At 44.3% G+C, this 23604-nt stretch overlaps 1 protein-coding gene across 2 annotated transcripts in view; it reads left to right on the forward strand.

Annotated features, from left to right (window-relative positions):
* LY86 (lymphocyte antigen 86) overlaps positions 1-23604 on the forward strand; it is a 71494-nt gene that overhangs the window by 41972 nt on the left and 5918 nt on the right. For both annotated transcript variants that reach the window (XM_063923096.1, XM_063923097.1), the window contains one exon: positions 21694-21822. In XM_063923096.1, the coding sequence (XP_063779166.1) occupies positions 21694-21822 (129 nt within the window). The remainder of the gene's footprint in view (positions 1-21693; positions 21823-23604) is intronic.

Genomic DNA, 23604 nt, shown 5'->3' on the forward strand with positions numbered 1-23604 from the left:
GCAATGCCGCTAGCGAAGAAAGCGGTCGCAGGGGTGACCGCAAGAAGATTGACAGGAGGAAGGAGTTCGGAGGGCGGATGTCTGACGTCAATTCCAGGACCATCAATGCTGGATTTATCGCCCTGGGTAAGTAACTCATACCCTGGTCTTGTTCTGCACATATATTTTTTGCATAGCAGGGCTGCACAAGCGATCGCAGCCTTGCTATGCAAAAAAACACTCCCCCATAGGCGGCGTCTAGTTGATCACACGGGCTGCAAAAACTCGGCAGCAAAAACTCGGAATGACCCCCTATATGCCAGGTTGAAGATGGCAGTTGGAAAAGGAGCTGAAGCGGGTCGCAGCTGGGTAGCACCCGTGTCAGGCTCCCGGCTGCAACCCACAGTATTTGGTGTAAACGCGGTATTACTGTAAGGCAGAGTTTGAAATCTTTGTTCCAGTTTTACCACCCTCCCTTCCCTATGTTAGTGGTTGTGAATATGTTTGATGTTGTTGATTTTACCAGTCTGTTCTTTTCTCTCAACCGTACTCTCCTTTTTGCTGTTTAAGTGTTTTCATTTAATAGAACATTAAGATTTAATCATGGCAAAATAAAACTTGACCAAAATAAATGCCACATAATTGTTACGTCTGACTTAACTACAAAATATGCCTTTTTTGAATAAAGAATTTAACTTTTTGTTTAATATTCCTAATATTAAACAAAAAGTAAAATTCTTTATTCAAAAAAGGCATATTTTATGGTTCTCATAAGCTCTAGATCTAGCCTTTGAAACTATATTAATCCCCTAGCAAGTTATTATTTATTTATTTTAAATTTATCGTTCTGAAGAAACTTATTGCAATCTTTACAGGTTTTGATACACTATACTTTGTTTACATTTTATTTGCATAGTTGTTGTTATTATTATTATTATTATTATGTTTATTATTAGTATATATTTATATATATATATATATATATTTATATACGAAACACACACAAGGTTATATTTTAGCCTATATACCTACCTTTTCTATTTGAAGTTCAAAAGGAAATTGGTGGATCAGTGGAAACCCGCGCAAACACAAGTAGAATATACACATTCCATACCAATAGGGCCCTTGTCAGGATCCAAGTTCTTGACCTTAGTTCTGGTAGCAGCAATAAGGGGGGTGATTCCGAGTTGATCGCTATTTTTTTCGTTCACACAAGGTATTCGCAAAATTGCGAACACGTTGCACAATAGCGATTATCCGCCCCCAACGTATTTTTGCAATCTCTCACGCAGTATTACACAAAGTAGGCATATGCCAAATGACATCGCACTAATGTGAACCCATCGCATTACCACAAACCTCATCGTAAAAATACAAACTTCTCGTAGATTTACACATTCTTCTTAAAATTACACACGCTTTTGCTAAAAAACGCACAGCAATGGGGTTTTTTTTAAGTTTAATTTCAACACCTTTCAGTTCAAACTCAACAAGCCTTACTCAATTACGAGTCCAATTAGTGTAATGAATGATAATGGTCATGACCAATTAAATCTTCAAAGAATACCTGCAGAACACTTTGTAGCCATAATTGTCCATTAACATGTTCTAACACGTTCTTTTTAAAATTAGCGAAATAGATGTTAAAATTGTGCCTACCCTAATGTTAACTTGCTGCTTTTTGTGTAGTGGTGTAGTGTGTGAATAAATGTGTTTACCTGTTTTTAGAAACAATAAGCTCCTAACTGTCCAAAATTGTTTATGTTTTTTATTTGGGCTAAAAAAACTATTCTTAATTTAGATGTTTGAAATGTTTACGGTAACCAATTTCTGCTAGGCAATCTGCTGTTCCTTTATTGCATTAATAAACACAACACCCACTTAACTTGAAACAAAATTGTTTATTTGTGAACTGTAATTTTTTTTTAACAAAACCACATTTTTTATAATATTTTTAGAAAAAGTTTTTGAGCCTCTCCATGTCGGCCAGCAACGCCCTCAGATTGCCCTTTATACTGGCCACAATGCCAGGCAGGCTTGTGGGATCTCCAATTGCACCATCTGAAATGAAGAATAAAAATAAACATTACTAACTTACTCACATTACCTATTATACAAGCAAGGCACAAAGCACACTTTAATGGCAAAGTGACTACATCATGGATGTTTGAATGTTAAAACAGTAGCATACCAACACACAAGCATGCTCAGCAATGTTTGTTATTGTTAAATTATAATTTTAAAAACTGAACCACACCATGGGGTACATTTACTAAGATGGGAGTTCGATTTGAGATGGGACGTTGCCCATAGCAACCAATCAGATTCCACATATTATCTTCTAGAAGGTGCTAAATAAATGATAAGTAGAATCTGATTGGTTGCTATGGGCAACATCCCATCTTAAATAGAACTCCCATCTTAGTAAATGTTACACCATGCTGGGATTCATTCACATCTGGAGTGAAGCAGAATTCTCTTTTTAGGGGTTGGCCCTGCATCATCACACTGCATATCAACATCTTCAGAAGGACAACATATCCTAGCATGCCCACACTCCCTGAAAGCCTGGCATTACTACGTAAGGACAAACAGGTTTTAAAATGTTAAAAACAAAATTGTAGGAGTGTAACTTTAACAACACAAATCACTGTGTCCTTAGCCTAACAAAGTGAAGCCTTCGACTTCAATGTGCAAATATTGGAATACCCAGGCACAAGTGTAAAAGTCTAACAACAAACTAAACTCCACTCAGGTCTAACTGTTTTGCAGATAATGTATCACATACAAACCCTGTTGTCCAGGCAACCCTGTCGACATAATGAGTGTTGACCTAGAGTGGGCATCCTCAACATTTCAGACGTAGATACTGTACATCTAATGTTCCTCACACAAATGAAAATGCATCATCCATACCATGATGAAGAACACAAACATTTAACCTTTGCAAAAGATTGGCCCCAGTACAACACTGCATTTATTAGAATGTGACGTTAAATAAGTTTCTAAATGAAATGTCAATGTGTGTGAACTTACTCTCCTCTGCCACTTGCCCACCTCCCTCAAGTGGCTCCGGGGCCTCTACTGCCCATTCTGATGGCGGAGATGTCGGCTGGATGGGGGATGTCGGCTGGATGGGGGATGGTGGCTGGATGGGGGATGGCAGCTGGATGGGCGAAGGAGGTAGGATGGGGGAAGGAGGGTGGATTTGTGAAAGTGGATGGAAGGGGGAGGAGCTTACAGAGGGTGGGTCAGATTGAGAGGGGGAGGGTGGTGGAGAGGTTGGTTGGGCCACAGAGGGGGAGGGGGGCAGAGAGATGACTTGGGAAAGAAAGGGGAGGGTGGCGGAGAGGGGGATTGGGCCACAGAGGGGGAGGGGGACAGAGAGGGGGATTGGGAAAGAGAGGGGGAGTGGGGCGGAGAGGGGGATTGGGCCACAGAGGGGGAGGGGGCAGAGAGGGGGTTTGGGAAAGAGAGGGGGAGTGGCGCAGAGAGGGGGATAGGGCCACAGAGGGGGAGTGGGGCAGAGAGGGGGATTGGGAAAGAGAGGGGGAGTGGGGTGGAGAGGGTGAGTAGGGCGGAGAGGGGGAGTGGGAAAGAGAGGGGGAGGGGGACGGAGAGGGGGAGTGGGGCGGAGAGGGGGATTGGGCCACAGAGGGGGAGGGGGCAGAGAGGGGGTTTGGTAAAGAGAGGGGGAGTGGGGCGGAGAGGGGGATTGGGCCACAGAGGAGGAGGGGGGCAGAGAGGGGAAGTGGGGCGGAGAGGGGGATTGGGAAAGAGAGGGGGAGTGGGCCGGAGAGGGGGAGTGGGAAAGAGAAGGGGAGGGGGGCGGAGAGGGGTGGAGAAGGGGCTTGGGCTGCCCTTCGAAGTCGCCGCCTTGCAGCCGCTGCTCGCCGTTGTGCTTGTCCTAGAATGACATGTAATAATTAGGTTGTGGCTTTTTCAAAAAAACATCTGCATTTCATAAATACATTGTTATGTACCATGTTAAATACACAGAACAAGTTTTTTTGTTCAGCCGATAGCCTGTGTACCAACTCAGTACAACAACATTAACTCTTTCAAAAGCACTTTGCTACACACTCAGTACTGCAAGCCATAACCACACACAATGTTGAAACTTGTGTAAGGTTTGTGCTACAATAGTGTCATTACACAGTCTGCTAATTCTCTAACTATAGCACTTCTTAGTGAAAATGTGCATTTTTAACTTTAATAATCCTGCAAATAATCTGTGTAATATTCATATTTTATGTAATGTGTTTAATTTACTGCGTCTACGGCGGATGCTAATTTGTTGGCGCAGCTCCGCCAACAGCTCAGGCGTACGACGGCGGAGGTCACTCCACCGCCTTTCCAGTTGTATAATGCTGCGCTGTGTCCGGGTGTTTCTGCGCAGTATGCGACGGACCTCCGCGTAGGCCTCACGCTTTACCCTATTGGGGATAAAGGGCCCTGCGCGGCCTACGAGGCGGTCCATGACCAAGATTAGCACGCGCAGCTCCCGGCGTGAAAAGGCAGCTGCGTGCATGGTGCCAATGGCGTTTGCCATACATGGGCATGTATTTATAGCGTGTCGTGGCATTTGATTGGTAGAAATTGTATGGTGTCATATGTATTAAACTTTATTGATATGTGTACATTACTGTGCTGGACAGTGTGTACATTTAGCATCAGCGGAAAATCGCACCCGCAGAAAAATAAACACACACACTCACACACACACTCACTCACACACAATCACACTCACACACACACACTCATGTACACACACTCACATACACACACTCACACACTTATTGTTGCAAATTTGTATTCCAAATACATGCTCACAAATTACTAGCATTGTATTTTTGTAGGATAAAAGAAAAGAAAAAAAAAACATAACAATGTTTTGATATATGTCTCTAGATAGTTAAATAGATACATACACACACATATACCAGTAATTTTTTTTCCGGAATTCATAAACATATATCTATCTCTCTCTCTCTCTCTCTCTCTCTCTCTCTCTCTATATATATATATATATATATATACATATATATATTGATATATATATACACATATGTTGATATATATATTCATATATATATTTTTTTTTTAATTAAAAAAAAATATATATATATATAGAGAGAGAGAGAGAGAGAGAGAGAGATTAAGAGAGAGAGAGCACAAAAAGGTAAAAAATAAAATTAAATAAAAAATGAAGTGTTACAATCTGTGTACTCACCACATTTTGCTGGAACAATCAGCTACACAAAGTCACAAAGTTTTAGAATTTTAGGATCAGATGTTGTGTCATTTTTATTGTAAACAGATGCACAAGCCAAACATAAAATAAAAAAAAAATGTTGGTTAATAACACAATTAACCCAAATGTAATCATTGTTTTAATTTAAAAAAAAAACCCATTGTCTACAACAATCTTACACCACAAACATGATAAGGAGAACATTACAAATTAATTATGTACTGAAAAAATAATAAAGACTCACAAAACAAAAGCAACACACTCTGAACTTTACCAAGCTACCTAAATGCCATCAGTACAAAAAAAAACAAATACAGACAGTTTTGGGAGACAAAACTAAATAAAACAAAAACACAATACCTAAAATAATACCGGACAATTCTAGCCCTTACTGCATTCCCCTGGCGGTACACACTCCCCCCACGGAATGTACGCCCAACCCCTGGCTCCTCATCTGGCAATTCCTCCATGTGGGGAAGCTCTACGCGACTCTTTACAGCAATGTTATGTAGGATAGCGCACAGGACCACAATTTTACTTACCATCTCCGGCGAATACATTATGTCGCCACCAGTGCGGTGGAGCACACGAAAACGCCCTTTAAGAACACCAATCGGGCGCTCCACCAGCTGTCTAGTGGCAGTAAGCGCGGAGTTAAATGCCGTCTGTGGTCCTGGCCTGGGTTTACTGTAAGGAGTCATGAGCCAGGGGTTGCAAGGATATCCACGGTCTCCTGTTTGATAAGATGAGAATAGAAAAAGGTGAAAAAATACATTAAAGAATGTAATTCCAAAAATATGACTGCTCAAATAATGAAAAATACAAAACTCCCCCAATAGCCACATATCTTGGCCTTCCATCGTTCTGAATCTTTGCCATATCCCTGATTGTCTAATGACATGGGCATCATGGGAGTTCCCAGGGAACTTAGCATTCAGGGACAGGATCTGGAGGGATGGGCCAAAAACAACCATTACATTCAGAGAATGAAACAGTTTTCTGTTTCTAAATATTTCTTCATTATGTCTTGGCGCAACAATAGCAACATGTGTCCTGTCCACAACCCCAATAACGTGTGGGAAGCGACTACCCCCTTCCTGAAATTGCTGCTTCACCACCGCCAGGGCACCAACATCCAAAGGCATTGAGATAAATTGCTTCACTCGGGTTAGGAAAGCTTGGCTGACACGCCGCAGGACCTTACTGAACTGGCCCTGCGACATGCCAACCAGATCTCCTATGACATGCTGGTACGAACCAGTGGCCAAAAAATGTAAACACAGCAAGGAATTGTGTCAATGCTGGTATTGCTATAGGATACATAATGGATTGTTTTAGATCACTCTCTATTATGGAGAGAGTGTCTAGGATTAGATGAGGTGGCAGTCTATATCTGCGCAACACTACATCATCAGGCATCCCAAATAGGAGGACACGGGTACGGAAAATTGGTTGCCTTGCACGCCTCCGTTGCCTTGGAGGATGAGGAGCTGGTTGGGGTTGGAGGGCTTGCGCCGGTTGGTGTGGGAGTGGTTCCGTGGGTTGTGGTGGGAGGGCTTCCGCTGCCACAGGAATGGACATCACCAACTTCAAATGAAGGTAAGAATCATTAAAACACACAATCAATTAACACCACACATTTGACAAAAATAATATAAGTAAAAGTGTATGGGTGTTCACTTACTGCAGGATCGTACTCCATATATTCATGATGAAAATACGGAACACAAAAACAAAAAACAAACAAACATTAATCCACAGTTAGCTAAGTACCTACAACATAGGTTACCATCACAAATAACAAAGTTTTTAAGTTAAAAAACATACCCATATAATTACTGCAACAATTTATGAAAAAACTACTAAGTATGTTTTGTTTCTAACACAAAAAAAAAAAGCAACTTACCTGCTCAGAAAATAACGGACGACTTGTTTGGAACAAGAAACTGAAAATTGGCCTACTTTGGCACTCCAAATATAATAGGAAAAAATAACAATAGAGACACCTACAAGAGAGAGAAATGGCCAATCAGAAATAAGATAGACACTCTCACCAAACACACAGCAGGCCACCCAGGGACAGACAACTTACCTGCTCAGAAAATAAAGGACGACTTGTTTGGGACAAGAAACTGAAAATTGGCCTACTTTGGCACTCCAAATATAATAGGAAAAAATAACAATAGAGACACCTACAAGAGAGAGAAATGGCCAATAAGAACAAAAAAAAAAAAACCTCAGCACTAGAACGGCAACACTGCAAATGACATGTAATATAACTATTAGATACTACATGTTAACAAAGATAAGAAAATAAACCTGAAACAACATACATAATGACCTAATTAAAAACCACTACAAAGGACCCTTGCACACACATACATACTTGGTTTGGTAATATACTAACTAATTTATTTTTTTTATAAAACTTTGTGCTAAATATGCCATCCGCAACACAACAGTAAGAAATGTGCAAGCTAACAAGCGCTAATTTTTATGCTATATACTGCAATAAAAACTCACTCTGAAATGTGCTAGGAACCGTCCACCTTGCTTCTGTCTTGTTTCAAGAATTCTCATCATACACCCACTCACACAGGCTGCAGTCAAGGCGTTTAAATAGCCAGGACAATTACTGGAAGTATTTGCATAATTTTTACACCTGTGCGTATTCCCGCACTGGAAATCACACGCAGCTATAAATCGCAAGACAGCTGTGCAAACACACATGCCACCAGCAACATGGCTACACGTGAGCTGATGGCAGCAGAGATGGACATGGTGCAACAGCAGATGAGCGCTTTGACAGCTAGGCGCTTAGCACTGCGGAGGCAGATGCTACAGGCTGCCAGTGAGGATGTTGAAAGAGCAGGACCCAGTACTGTTCAAACACCATATTCTGAGACCCAGGAGTTAGTTGTGAATCCCCTGCCAGACATAGATACTGGGAAAACTGAGGACGATTCTGGACTCCAATATCAAACCCAAAGTACACAAGCAGCTAGTGAAGAGGAAGATGGTGAGGAGGGTCAGGATGATAGCTCACAAGCTACATCCAAAAAACGTAAAAGACAGCCCGCCTTCACTAAGAGGGAGTTACGTGTTTTGGTCACACAGGCCATGGAAAAAAATTCATAGAGGCAGCAAAAACATGGGTGCTGCAACCAAAGATCGAATCTGGAGGGACATCACTGATTCTGTTAATGAAGTCGGCTCAATAGTCCGCACCTCACAGGAAGTTCGAAGACGGTCAGTGTATATTGACACACCATTTTCTGCCCTAATTATTTTTACCAACTTAGGTAGATGTGATGTTGCCTATAGCAACCAAACACATAACATGTGTACTATCAATATAAACAGGTATTCTTAACTTATATGTCCTTTACCCCTAATTCTACTCACATATGTGTTGGGCCGACTTCAAATCCCGCCTGAAGGGCAAGAGGTCAGCGGAGTGGAATGCCTCGAGGGCAACAGGGGGAGGTCCAGCTGCCACTGTGGAATACACAGATCTTGAGGAGCTGGCGATGGACTGTGTGAGCTACGAGGAGGCGGGTGCGGTGTCTCATATGGACACAGACCTGCCTGAAATAGTTCAGCTACATGACTTGCCAGGTAAGTTTACACACATATTCCTAAAAATCTAATTTAGTGGTTAAAAAAGTCTAATGTTGTTTTTTTTCCGTTTTTCCACTCATTCTTCTATTTGCTTTTAACATAACACAGCACAGGTGGGTGAGCAGGTAGAGTCAGAGGAGGGTTATGTGGCTGAGGCTGAGGTGGGGGGACCCAGTGTCTCTGGCAGTGCTGGACCACATATTCCATCTATCCAGATTCCAACTGGCCCCCCCACCCAACCCTCTGCTATCCCGGACATCCTGTCTCAAATAGCAAGGTATGGTGAGAGCCTAAATGCTTTTCAGGACAGGATGATCCGGGAGATAAGCCATATACCTGTCCGGCTCACTGAGCACAGAACCAGTGTGGAGCAAGGTGTAGCTCAACTCTGCCAAGGTCTGGCAGAGATCAGGCAGGGCCAAGAGCAACTCGCCTCCTCGTTCAAAGAAATAGCCAATTCCATTCTGCAAGGGCTCCAGGACATCGCCAGCTGCCTTGCCCACAGTGGCAGAGAGACAGCCACATCTGCTCCCTCCCCTCCCTCTGCCCAGGAAGAACATCCCACTGGGCAGGGCACTCGAAGGTCACTTCGCAGACCGAGCCGTGAAGAACATCAGGCGGGAAAAAAGAAGAGAAAGTGATGTCTCTCCAGATGCCCAGCACCCATGTTTGACATGTTGCCTCTATGGTTTTTTTTTTGGCTTGTGTGGCCAGAATGTACAACTCCCTCAAGGTGAAAGGGGGTTGTGTTGTTTTTTGATTTGTAGCCTGTGAGTTATTTTCCTGAACACTTGAGCCATCTTCCTCTTCCTAGCCTGCTGTATATGTTAGGGTTGGTGTTTTGGGTCCAGAATCGACCTCAGTTCCCCTAAAAGTATCGTCTGGCTGGGGGTTCACAACATATACTTTGGAAATAGTATACTTAATATTTTGCCAGTAGATGGGGTTACCATAGTACTGGGTTCTGCTATGTCAAATTTCCCACTGCAGCTGCTTGTTGCCATGTCCATCTTTGTATGTGATGCTCATTTGTAGCCATGTTGTGTTGCTGCTTTAATGTATTTATTGGAGTAAAAAAAAATAAGCAAACACTTGTTTGTGTGTTTTATTAAAGGTTATGCACTCTTGAAAACTGTGCCCTGTAAAATGTAACATGGCATATTTACATTTGTGGAACAATGGAACAAACAGAATATTCTTACAAACACTGAATATTATAACGTTAAAAATGTATGCCTTGCACAACACTTAACTGGGCATATTAATTTTAAAAAAACTTGGATTTGAACTTGGGTTACTAGGGGCAACATGGCATAGTATTAGATATGGACACATACTCCAAAATAAAAAAAAATAAAAAAATGTTAGTAAGTAACATTAAGTGTAGGCTGCATTATGTTGCTCATGTTATTTGGTATGTACAAAGGAATATGTCTATGGCGAGAACATTTAGCTGATGTAGTTTATTAGTTGGTTTAGTCACACTTGATTAAATTGCAAAGTATTCAGCAAATAATTTAAACATGCAGTTAACATCAAAGTATTTTACCACATAATTAATAAACTTTATTTGTGAGTATGTCAGATTTAGACTTGGTAAATGTGCATTAATTATGTGGGCATACAATTGCTGTTTGCAGTCATTTGTAACTGCAGTGTTTGGCAAGTAATTGCTGAATAGGTGAATTAATTTGCTAATTAATTGCAAAATAGGGCAGACATACCTGTAACAATACTTCGCAAGTGCTGAGTAGCTGCAGACTTACTCCTCGGCTGCGTGTAGATAGCGAACATTTGTTGTGTACTTTTTACCATCGGCTACGCATTTTTGCTACTAACACGCCTACTGCCGGTTGCATACTCCCACACTAGCCGCCCACTTTCACGCCCATTTCGTAAGATAGCGAAGCCGTGCCTCTGCCACGCCTCCGTCACTCCCTGATTTCGGTGATGTAGTACGAGCTGAATTTCAGTTAGTAATTTTGCACAAGCGTTGTATCGCTCCCTTTGCGCACGCACATTACTGCATTCGGGCATGCACAGTGTGCGATTTTTTGCCATTTGCGATGCGATGAACTGCTGCGATCAACTCGGAATGAGGGCCAATAAACACTGTTTTGCCCAGAATTATGTTTTATTATTCAATTTTAATTGTTTAATTTTTAAGCTAAAATTGCAGCATGACACTGTGTCCAATGAAATTATAGGATAAGGGGTCTATGAATTGAGTCATGGAGAGAGATAAAGTGGAGAGAGATAAAGTACCAGCCAATCAACTCCTAACTGCCAAGTTACAGGCTATATATTATTGTTTTTAAAATGACAGTTATGGGTTCACACCTAAAATTTGATCTGTCCAATTTGTCTGGTGGGATTAAAAATCTGGTAATGTATGGGCGCAAATGACAATTGACCATGTGTAATACCTCGGCTGTAGATCACAATCTCTCCATTCACTCAACTGCTCTCTGGTCTTGGCTGACGCTGTTGGAGGGCGCTGTTCAGCCTGTCACATGCCGCTGCTGTATAGAGGAAGGGGGTCAGCAGGGCTGTCAACGCTGCTTGCCTGCTGCCTGGTAAGAGACACCCTCTCTCTCCTGCTGCTATGGCTCTGGAGGGACCTCTCACAGTTCCCTACTTCCTGAATGGGGCTGCTCAGAACCCCTGCCTAACTTAGCTTGCCACTAGTCATGGCTACTGAGTGAATGTCTTGATACATTGACTCAAATCTATGACTCGAGCTATGTAAAGTTAATGAGTCGAGACTCGAGACATGATACTCAGTAGTGGCTGATGGGGGCTCAGGGACGGAGAATTACACAGCCCTGAGTGCAGCCCTCTGTCTCAACTCTCTCAAGTAATCCTCTATGCTCTGGGTGGGTTCAGTGGGTTGGCTTTGTGTCCTCCTGAGCATGCATAGGTGAGCTGAAACATGCCTTTGTCCATTTTCTAGTGTTTGGGAGCAAATGGTTGATTGTCATTTGCTCCCATACTTTAACAAATTTTTGTACCCACCAGACAGATTGGACATATAAATCTTTAGGTATGTGATTGGTTAGTACTTTATCTCTCTCCATGGCTTAGTACATCTGTCCCAAGGTCAAATATTAAAAAAATCTGCAGTATTGTCTAGTATATGGAAGCAAAGAAGGTGTGGCGCAATATAGCCCTATAACAGTGTCATATCTATAATGGGTGCAAGGAGTGCAGTGCACACGGGTCCAGTGGGGCCCATACTATACACTACACCTATTTCTGGAATACTTACCCCTCCAGAATCATGTGACTGTGGCAGCAGCACTGCAGAAATCACCAAGAAAATGGCTCGATGGCGCAGGAGGAAATTCACTGGGAAAATATCGGCTGCACCACAAAGATGGCTGCAGCCCTCGTGCCATCGCAACCAGGCTGTGCCGACAGGAGGCTTCCCTTTCTGCGATCACGCTGAAATTGCGGCGATTAGCATGCAGGGCGGCCTTTCCCTGTGATCGGCGGCTTCCAGCAAGAAAGCAACAGGATTGCAAATTTAGCTAAAACGTAGAATTTGAAATCCTTACAGAATAGGGTCCTTGATACTCCCCTGCCATAGAATGAAGTTAGTTTGCACTGGATAAAATACAGGTAACTAGCAAAATAAAGAAAACATTTGCAAAACACAAAGAACATTGATTGTTGGGGCTTCCATACATGCTGGTAACTGATTAAATTAAGTAATTAACATCCCATAATTACACTTAGGATCATTTATAATAGAGATGAGCGGGTTCGGTTCCTCGGAATCCGAACCCGCCCGAACTTCAGTTTTTTTTACACGGGTCCGAGCGACTCGGATCTTCCCGCCTTGCTCGGTTAACCCGAGCGCGCCCGAACGTCATCATCACGCTGTCGGATTCTCGCGAGGCTCGGATTCTATCGCGAGACTCGGATTCTATATAAGGAGCCGCGCGTCGCCGCCATTTTCACACGTGTATTGAGATTCATAGGGAGAGGACGTGGCTGGCGTCCTCTCCGTTTATAGAGATTCGAGAAGAGAGTGAGACAGAGAGAGACACAGTAGTAATTTTGGGGAGCATTAGGAGGAGTACTACTACTACTAGTACTTGCTGAAGTGATAGAGATAGTGTGACTGTATTATCTGACTTGTGGGGGAGACACTGACAGTGGGGAGCAGTTAGAGTCTGAGAGCAGGACTCAGGACTCAGGAGTACATATAACGTACAGTGCACACTTTTGCTGCCAGAGTGCCACACTGCCATTGTTTGTGACCACACTGACCACCAGTATAATATATATTGTGATTGTCTGCTTAGGACTCAGGAGTACTACTTGCAAGTTGCTGATAGTGTGACCAGTGACCTGACCACCAGTTTAATAATCACCACCAGTTTATGAGTTTAATATATATATATATATATATATATATATATATATAATTGTATATAATATTGTATACCACCTAGCACCTACCCGTGTTTTTTTTTTTTTTTTTTTTTTCTTCTTTATACATACTACTATAGTAGCTTACTGTAGCAGTCTGCGGTGCTGCTGAGCTGACAGTGTCCAGCAGGTCCGTCATCAGTCATTACATAATAAATATATATACCTGTCCGGCTGCAGTACTAGTGATATTATATAATTATATATATATATATATTGATTTCATCTCATTATCATCCAGTCTATATTATCAGCAGACACAGTACGTTAGTCCACGGCTGTAGCTACCTCTGTGTCGGCACTCGGCAGTCCATCCATAATTGTATACCACCTACCCGTGTTTTTTTTTTTTCTTTCTTCTTTATACATACTACTATAGTAGCTTACTGTAGCAGTCTGCGGTGCTGCTGAGCTGACAGTGTCCAGCAGGTCCGTCATCAGTCATTACATAATAAATATATATACCTGTCCGGCTGCAGTACTAGTGATATTATATATACATATATATTGATTTCATCTCATTATCATCCAGTCTATATTATCAGCAGACACAGTACGTTAGTCCACGGCTGTAGCTACCTCTGTGTCGGCACTCGGCAGTCCATCCATAATTGTATACCACCTACCCGTGGTTTTTTTTTTTTTTCTTCTTTATACATACTACTATAGTAGCTTACTGTAACAGTCTGCGGTGCTGCTGAGCTGACAGTGTCCAGCAGGTCCGTCATCAGTCATTACATAATAAATATATATACCTGTCCGGCTGCAGTACTAGTGATATTATATATACATATATATTGATTTCATCTCATTATCATCCAGTCTATATTATCAGCAGACACAGTACGGTAGTCCACGGCTGTAGCTACCTCTGTGTCGGCACTCGGCAGTCCATCCATAATTGTATACCACCTACCCGTGGTTTTTTTTTTTCTTTCTTCTTTATACATACTACTATAGTAGCTTACTGTAGCAGTCTGCGGTGCTGCTGAGCTGACAGTGTCCAGCAGGTCCGTCATCAGTCATTACATAATAAATATATATACCTGTCCGGCTGCAGTACTAGTGATATTATATATACATATATATTGATTTCATCTCATTATCATCCAGTCTATATTATCAGCAGACACAGTACGTTAGTCCACGGCTGTAGCTACCTCTGTGTCGGCACTCGGCAGTCCATCCATAATTGTATACCACCTACCCGTGGTTTTTTTTTTTCTTTCTTCTTTATACATACTACTACAGTAGCTTACTGTAGCAGTCTGCGGTGCTGCTGAGCTGACAGTGTCCAGCAGGTCCGTCATCAGTCATTACATATTAAATATATCTACCTGTCCGGCTGCAGTACTAGTGATATTATATATATATATTGATTTCATCTCATTATCATCCAGTCTATATTAGCAGCAGACACAGTACGGTAGTCCACAGCTGTAGCTACCTCTGTGTCGGCAGTCGCTCGTCCATCCATAATTGTATACCACCTACCCGTGGTTTTTTTTTTCTTTCTTCTTTATACATACTACTATAGTAGCTTACTGTAGCAGTCTGCGGTGCTGCTGAGCTGACTGTGTCCAGCAGGTCCGTCATCAGTCATTACATAATAAATATATCTACCTGTCCGGCTGCAGTACTAGTGTGATATAATATATATTGATTTCATCTCATTATCATCCAGTCTATATTAGCAGCAGACACAGTACGGTAGTCCACGGCTGTAGCTACCTCTGTGTCGGCAGTCGCTCGTCCATCCATAAGTATACTAGTATCCATCCATCTCCATTGTTTACCTGAGGTGCCTTTTAGTTGTGCCTATTAAAATATGGAGAACAAAAATGTTGAGGTTCCAAAATTAGGGAAAGATCAAGATCTACTTCCACCTCGTGCTGAAGCTGCTGCCACTAGTCATGGCCGAGACGATGAAATGCCAGCAACGTCGTCTGCCAAGGCCGATGCCCAATGTCATAGTACAGAGCATGTCAAATCCAAAACACCAAATATCAGTAAAAAAAGGACTCCAAAATCTAAAATAAAATTGTCGGAGGAGAAGCGTAAACTTGCCAATATGCCATTTACCACACGGAGTGGCAAGGAACGGCTGAGGCCCTGGCCTATGTTCATGGCTAGTGGTTCAGCTTCACATGAGGATGGAAGCACTCAGCCTCTCGCTAGAAAAATGAAAAGACTCAAGCTGGCAAAAGCACCGCAAAGAACTGTGCGTTCTTCGAAATCCCAAATCCACAAGGAGAGTCCAATTGTGTCGGTTGCGATGCCTGACCTTCCCAACACTGGACATGAAGAGCATGCGCCTTCCACCATTTGCACGCCCCCTGCAAGTGCTGGAAGGATGGAAGGAGCACCCGCAGTCCAGTTCCTGATAGTCAGATTGAAGATGTCAGTGTTGAAGTACACCAGGATGAGGAGGATATGGGTGTTGCTGGCGCTGGGGAGGAAATTGACAAGGAGGATTCTGATGGTGAGGTGGTTTGTTTAAGTCAGGCACCCGGGGAGACACCTGTTGTCCGTGGGAGGAATATGGCCGTTGACATGCCTGGTGAAAATACCAAAAAAATCAGCTCTTCGGTGTGGAAGTATTTCAACAGAAATGCGGACAACATTTGTCAAGCCGTGTGTTGCCTTTGTCAAGCTGTAATAAGTAGGGGTAAGGACGTTAACCACCTCGGAACATCCTCCCTTATACGTCACCTGCAGCGCATTCATAATAAGTCAGTGACAAGTTCAAAAACTTTGGGCGACAGCCGATGGTCATCCCAGAGGGGAAATCGTAAGACCACTTTTACTACTTCCACCAAGCAATTGACTGTCCAACAGTCCTTTGCGAGGAAGATGAAATATCACAGCAGTCATCCTGCTGCAAAGCGGATAACTGAGGCCTTGGCATCCTGGGTGGTGAGAAACGTGGTTCCGGTATCCATCATTACTGCAGAGCCAACTAGAGACTTGTTGGAGGTACTGTGTCCCCGGTACCAAATACCATCTAGGTTCCATTTCTCTAGGCAGGCGATACCGAAAATGTACACAGACCTCAGAAAAAGAGTCACCAGTGTCCTAAAAAATGCAGCTGTACCCAATGTCCACTTAACCACGGACATGTGGACAAGTGGAGCAGGGCAGGGTCAGGACTATATGACTGTGACAGCCCACTGGGTAGATGTATGGACTCCCGCCGCAAGAACAGCAGCGGCGGCACCAGTAGCAGCATCTCGCAAACGCCAACTCCTTCCTAGGCAGGCTACGCTTTGTATCACCGGTTTCCAGAATACGCACACAGCTGAAAACCTCTTACGGCAACTGAGGAAGATCATCGCGGAATGGCTTACCCCAATTGGACTCTCCTGTGGATTTGTGGCATCGGACAACGCCAGCAATATTGTGTGTGCATTAAATCTGGGCAAATTCCAGCACGTCCCATGTTTTGCACATACCTTGAATTTGGTGGTGCAGAATTTTTTAAAAAACGACAGGGGCGTGCAAGAGATGCTGTCGGTGGCCAGAAGAATTGCGGGACACTTTCGGCGTACAGGCACCACGTACAGAAGACTGGAGCAACACCAAAAACGCCTGAACCTGCCCTGCCATCATCTGAAGCAAGAAGTGGTAACGAGGTGGAATTCAACCCTATATATGCTTCAGAGGTTGGAGGAGCAGCAAAAGGCCATTCAAGCCTATACAATTGAGCACGATATAGGAGATGGAATGCACCTGTCTCAAGTGCAGTGGAGAATGATTTCAACGTTGTGCAAGGTTCTGATGCCCTTTGAACTTGCCACACGTGAAGTCAGTTCAGACACTGCCAGCCTGAGTCAGGTCATTCCCCTCATCAGGCTTTTGCAGAAGAAGCTGGAGACATTGAAGGAGGAGCTAACACGGAGCGATTCCGCTAGGCATGTGGGACTTGTGGATGGAGCCCTTAATTCGCTTAACAAGGATTCACGGGTGGTCAATCTGTTGAAATCAGAGCACTACATTTTGGCCACCGTGCTCGATCCTAGATTTAAAACCTACCTTGGATCTCTCTTTCCGGCAGACACAAGTCTGCTGGGGTTCAAAGACCTGCTGGTGAGAAAATTGTCAAGTCAAGCGGAACGCGACCTGTCAACATCTCCTCCTTCACATTCTCCCGCAACTGGGGGTGCGAGGAAAAGGCTCAGAATTCCGAGCCCACCCGCTGGCGGTGATGCAGGGCAGTCTGGAGCGACTGCTGATGCTGACATCTGGTCCGGACTGAAGGACCTGTCAACGATTACGGACATGTCGTCTACTGTCACTGCATATGATTCTCTCCCCATTGAAAGAATGGTGGAGGATTATATGAGTAACCGCATCCAAGTAGGCACGTCACACAGTCCGTACTTATACTGGCAGGAAAAAGAGGCAATTTGGAGGCCCTTGCACAAACTGGCTTTATTCTACCTAAGTTGCCCTCCCACAAGTGTGTACTCCGAAAGAGTGTTTAGTGCCGCCGCTCACCTTGTCAGCAATCGGCGTACGAGGTTACTTCCAGAAAATGTGGAGAAGATGATGTTCATTAAAATGAATTATAATCAATTCCTCCGTGGAGACATTGACCAGCAGCAATTGCCTCCACAAAGTACACAGGGAGCTGAGATGGTGGATTCCAGTGGGGACGAATTGATAATCTGTGAGGAGGGGGATGTACACGGTGATATATCGGAGGATGATGATGAGGTGGACATCTTGCCTCTGTAGAGCCAGTTTGTGCAAGGAGAGATTAATTGCTTCTTTTTTGGTGGGGGTCCAAACCAACCCGTCATTTCAGTCACAGTCGTGTGGCAGACCCTGTCACTGAAATGATGGGTTGGTTAAAGTGTGCATGTCCTGTTTATACAACATAAGGGTGGGTGGGAGGGCCCAAGGACAATTCCATCTTGCACCTCTTTTTTCTTTAATTTTTCTTTGCGTCATGTGCTGTTTGGGGAGTGTTTTTTGGAAGGGCCATCCTGCGTGACACTGCAGTGCCACTCCTAGATGGGCCCGGTGTTTGTGTCGGCCACTAGGGTCGCTTATCTTACTCACACAGCTACCTCATTGCGCCTCTTTTTTTCTTTGCGTCATGTGCTGTTTGGGGAGTGTTTTTTGGAAGGGCCATCCTGCGTGACACTGCAGTGCCACTCCTAGATGGGCCCGGTGTTTGTGTCGGCCAGTAGGGTCGCTTAGCTTACTCACACAGCTCCCTCATTGCGCCTCTTTTTTTCTTTGCGTCATGTGCTGTTTGGGGAGTGTTTTTTGGAAGGGCCATCCTGCGTGACACTGCAGTGCCACTCCTAGATGGGCCCGGTGTTTGTGTCTGCCACTAGGGTCGCTTAGCTTACTCACACAGCTACCTCATTGCGCCTCTTTTTTTCTTTGCGTCATGTGCTGTTTGGGGAGTTTTTTCTTTTGGAAGGGCCATCCTGCGTGACACTGCAGTGCCACTCCTAGATGGGCCCGGTGTTTGTGTCGGCCAGTAGGGTCGCTTAGCTTACTCACACAGCTCCCTCATTGCGCCTCTTTTTTTCTTTGCGTCATGTGCTGTTTGGGGAGTGTTTTTTGGAAGGGCCATCCTGCGTGACACTGCAGTGCCACTCCTAGATGGGCCCGGTGTTTGTGTCGGCCACTAGGGTCGCTTAGCTTACTCACACAGCTACCTCATTGCGCCTCTTTTTTTCTTTGCGTCATGTGCTGTTTGGGGAGTGTTTTTTGGAAGGGCCATCCTGCGTGACACTGCAGTGCCACTCCTAGATGGGCCCGGTGTTTGTGTCGGCCACTAGGGTCGCTTATCTTACTCACACAGCTACCTCATTGCGCCTCTTTTTTTCTTTGCGTCATGTGCTGTTTGGGGAGTGTTTTTTGGAAGGGCCATCCTGCGTGACACTGCAGTGCCACTCCTAGATGGGCCCGGTGTTTGTGTCGGCCACTAGGGTCGCTTATCTTACTCACACAGCTACCTCATTGCGCCTCTTTTTTTTTTTGCGTCATGTGCTGTTTGGGGAGTGTTTTTTGGAAGGGCCATCCTGCGTGACACTGCAGTGCCACTCCTAGATGGGCCCGGTGTTTGTGTCGGCCACTAGGGTCACTTATCTTACTCACACAGCTACCTCATTGCGCCTCTTTTTTTCTTTGCGTCATGTGCTGTTTGGGGAGTGTTTTTTGGAAGGGCCATCCTGCGTGACACTGCAGTGCCACTCCTAGATGGGCCCGGTGTTTGTGTCGGCCACTAGGGTCGCTTATCTTACTCACACAGCTACCTCGGTGCAAATTTTAGGACTAAAAATAATATTGTGAGGTGTGAGGTATTCAGAATAGACTGAAAATGAGTGGAAATTATGGTTTTTGAGGTTAATAATACTTTGGGATCAAAATGACCCCCAAATTCTATGATTTAAGCTGTTTTTTAGGGTTTTTTGAAAAAAACACCCGAATCCAAAACACACCCGAATCCGACAAAAAAAATTCGGTGAGGTTTTGCCAAAACGCGGTCGAACCCAAAACACGGCCGCGGAACCGAACCCAAAACCAAAACACAAAACCCGAAAAATTTCAAGTGCACATCTCTAATTTATAACAGGAAAGACTATTCACATCAATCAGCTGAATTGTGAAACTTCCATTGATGTTTTGTCTGTTGCCTCACTACCTTCAGGGCACAATCACTATTAACACCTAAGAGAAAATATAGGAATACATGCTCATTAATACCCTTAATAGAACAAGGAACAGCTGATTTTGCATAGAATGAAGAATTGGGCCTGGTTAGGTGGGTAGCAAGAAACAAGACATATTTTGTGTGCAAAAATAAATATGTCCTATTATTAACATGGGACTAATGGGAAAAAGCACCTGGCCCTGTTATAAAAGTGTATCAGAGGACATTACTTTTATAAATATCAATTTACTGTATTTATTCCAAATGCAAAATCTAAACTAAATGATTTTCGCGGGACAGTCCCGTTTTTATGGGTCTGTCCTGCTGTCCCTCCCGCGGGACGTAGTGTCCCGCGGTGGGGGGCGGCAGTTGGGAGGCTCTCTATCACAGAGCAGCAGTGAATAGACACTGTGCGCATGCGCACAGAGTCTATTCCAGTGAGGCAGAGGGACTGGGGGCATGGCCAGCAGCTCACAGAGCGCTGGCTGTGTCCCCACTGTGACGATAATTGGAGGCATGGCGAGCGATCACATCATCCATGTGAGGCCACGCCCCTTTCCCAATAGGTCATGCCCCCTTTTCGGCACCGCGCGGCTTCGCCGCGCCCAGGAGTCCTGTTTGCAAGGGTCCAAATGTTGGGAGGTATGCTTTAATACCTAGGAAGCAAATGAATAAAGTGCTTTTCTTACAGTGCCTCTCTCACTATCCAGTACATACAGGAGGTTAATCAGAGATGAATGCAGATCACTGCATACACAGCCAGATCTGCGTTCATCTCCTCACATGCTAGGAGCCACCCAGCACAGAGCAAGGCCACCCAGCTTGTGTGAGGCCGCCTCCCGAAGCGTCTGCGGTTAGATTGCGGACCCATCGGAACCAAGGTTGACCCCTGGCAGTGCTGTCAGGCATTCTGTCGCCATTTTTTTGGAGCTGCTGCGTGTGACATCTCGCAGCCACCCCGAAAACTATCCCGGACAGTTCTCGTTTGGGACGCCCTGGCGACGCAATGACAACCCCCCCTCCACAGCTGCCACTGTCAATTACACTGCGGCTGTATCCTTCCTGGATGCGGCCACAATGTGTAAGGTTGCGCACGCATGCGTAGACCACTTGGATGCGGTCACTGAGAGCGACCACGCGTCTGCTTCCAGGCCTAAATTAGGCCCACAGTATGGTACATACTATATATAGCCTCCATAGCAATCTGAGTTGTATGTACATATAGGTTTTGATATTTTAAAGGAAAACATATTATTGCAGTTGTATTTGGGGTGTGATGTTGACAGGTGGTAGTGTGACATAATTATAAGCTGGTTCCCATGATATTCTCAGTACTGTACTGTCACAGGTCCATTGCTGATGACCGTAGTGGCGGATAATAGCAGCATGAGCATTAGTGCAGACAGGTTCCACTATACTAAGTCATGTATTAGCAGTTCTAAAGGTGCGTACACAAGGTGCAACGGGGTGTCGCGGCCAATACTTACTATATTGTGCTCGGAGGCATGTAGCCAGTATCGACCCTGCCTGCACCCACTATATTTTCTTGCAATACCAATCCCACGGGACCACGCATCGGCATCGCAAGCTTATACACACAGTGCGATAAGCACTATGTTTCGGTGCGATATGGACCATATCGTACGGAAACTCGCACTGTGTGTATGCATGCACCTTTAGAAGTCGCTTGATGTAAAAGTAACTAACTTCATTTTTTTTTTTTTTTTAGGGCATGATATCAAATCACTTTATGTGAAACTTAACATTTTCTATAATGGATACCTCTTCGCACAAGAGGACAGAACTTTATGTGATGAAAAAGCACCGCGGTATTCCTTCTGTGGGAAGAAAAAAGGAGGTGACTTTTTTTTTTGCAGCAGCAGCATCAGAAACATAGGAGCTGCTTTTATCTGCATATACACTATGGGGGTAATTGAGAGTTGATCGCAGCAGCAAATTTGTTAGCAGTTGGGCAAAACCATGGGGGTCATTCTGAGTTGATCGCTCGCTAGCATATTTGCCGCCCACAGGGGAGTGTATTTTAGCTATGCAAGTGTGCGAACACCTGTGCAGCCGAGCAGTACAAAAACAGTTTGTGCAGTTTCTGAGTAGGTCTGACCTTACTCAGCCTCTGCGATCACATCAAGCCTCTCCGGTCCCGGAATTGACGTCAGACACTCGCCCTGCAAACGCTTAGACACGCCTGCGTTTTTCCAACCACTCCCAGAAAACGGTCAGTTGACACCCATAAACGCCTTCTTCCTTTCAATCTTCTTGCAATCAGCTGTGCGAATGGATTCTTAATTAAATCCATTGCTCAGCAACGATCCGCTTTGTTACCGTACGACATGCCTGCGCATTGCGGTGCATAAGTAAAAAAATGGCAGCGTGCGATCAGGTCAAAATGACCCCCAATGTGCTTTGCAGGTGGGGCAGATATAACATTGCAGAGGAGTTAGATTTGGGTGAGTTATAGTGTTTCTGTGCAGGGTAAATATAAATACTGGCTACTTTATATTAACACTGCAATTAAGATTTCAGTTTGAACACACCCCACCCAAATCTAACTCTCTCTGCACATGTTATATCTGACCCCCCCCCCCCCCCTGCAGTGCACATGGTTTTGCCCAACTGCTAACAAATTTGCTGCTGCGATGAACTCTGAATTAGGCACTATAACCAATGAAGTCTTTGGAGATAAAAGTGGCATCCGGTCTTTATAGTCGACATGGTCAAATGGTCGATGTGGTGATGGTCGACACATCATATTGTCGACATGGTTTTCACTCTCCCCCCCCCCCCCCCCAATTTTATAACTTTTTCATACTTTACCATCCATGTGTACTACATTTGGGTAACCTGTACTGAGCGTGGCAGAGCACCTTGCCTGCTCGCTCACCATGCGAGGGGACATGATAATTGGGGTTCCATGTGCTTGAAGGTAAAATTTGACACCAAAAAACCATGAAAAACTCTGGTCAACCTTTTCATATGTTCAGCATTTCCATGTCGACCTTTTCACATGTCGACTTTGTTCATGTTGACCTTCTGGGGTTGACCTTTTTACTGTTGACCTTTTTAACCACATCTAATAGAAGTTTTTACTGCCCTAGTAATAGTCATACAAGGGCCCTGTAGACCCGGGGTTGAAATGTGTGCTTAATACCATAAAAAAAGTGGCTGGATTAGATTTACTTTCAACTTCGCCATTTTAATTACAAATTTAAATTGTAACAGTTAAAAGTTTATAGTTTGGTAACATTTTATCCTACCTTCCACGGTACCATCTACGGGCCATAGTGTTCCGCGGGTGTATGGGGAGGGGAGTTGGGGGTTGCCGCACAGTCACCGCTGCTCTATGCAGTACTTGCTGGGACCTGTTGTTCACCTGTAAAAGATAATATTATTCTATTTTTCAGTAATGGACTATTAACTCGGCATCCACAGCCCAGGGTTTCCGGGGATAGCCCCAGGCTATAGCTCAGGCCTTGGGTGCCATGGAGAGGGGGGACTCTTTTATTGGGGGATTGCCATTTCTCCAGGAATCTCCAACCTGGGCTGACTTCTTAGGGAGGGATGAATGCTTTGGCCATGGGATCCCATCAAGTGTGTCCCCTGGCTGTGGCATTACCCCCCTCCT

This window comes from Pseudophryne corroboree, chromosome 5 (genome assembly GCF_028390025.1).
Source record: "Pseudophryne corroboree isolate aPseCor3 chromosome 5, aPseCor3.hap2, whole genome shotgun sequence".
NCBI lineage: Eukaryota > Metazoa > Chordata > Amphibia > Anura > Myobatrachidae > Pseudophryne > Pseudophryne corroboree.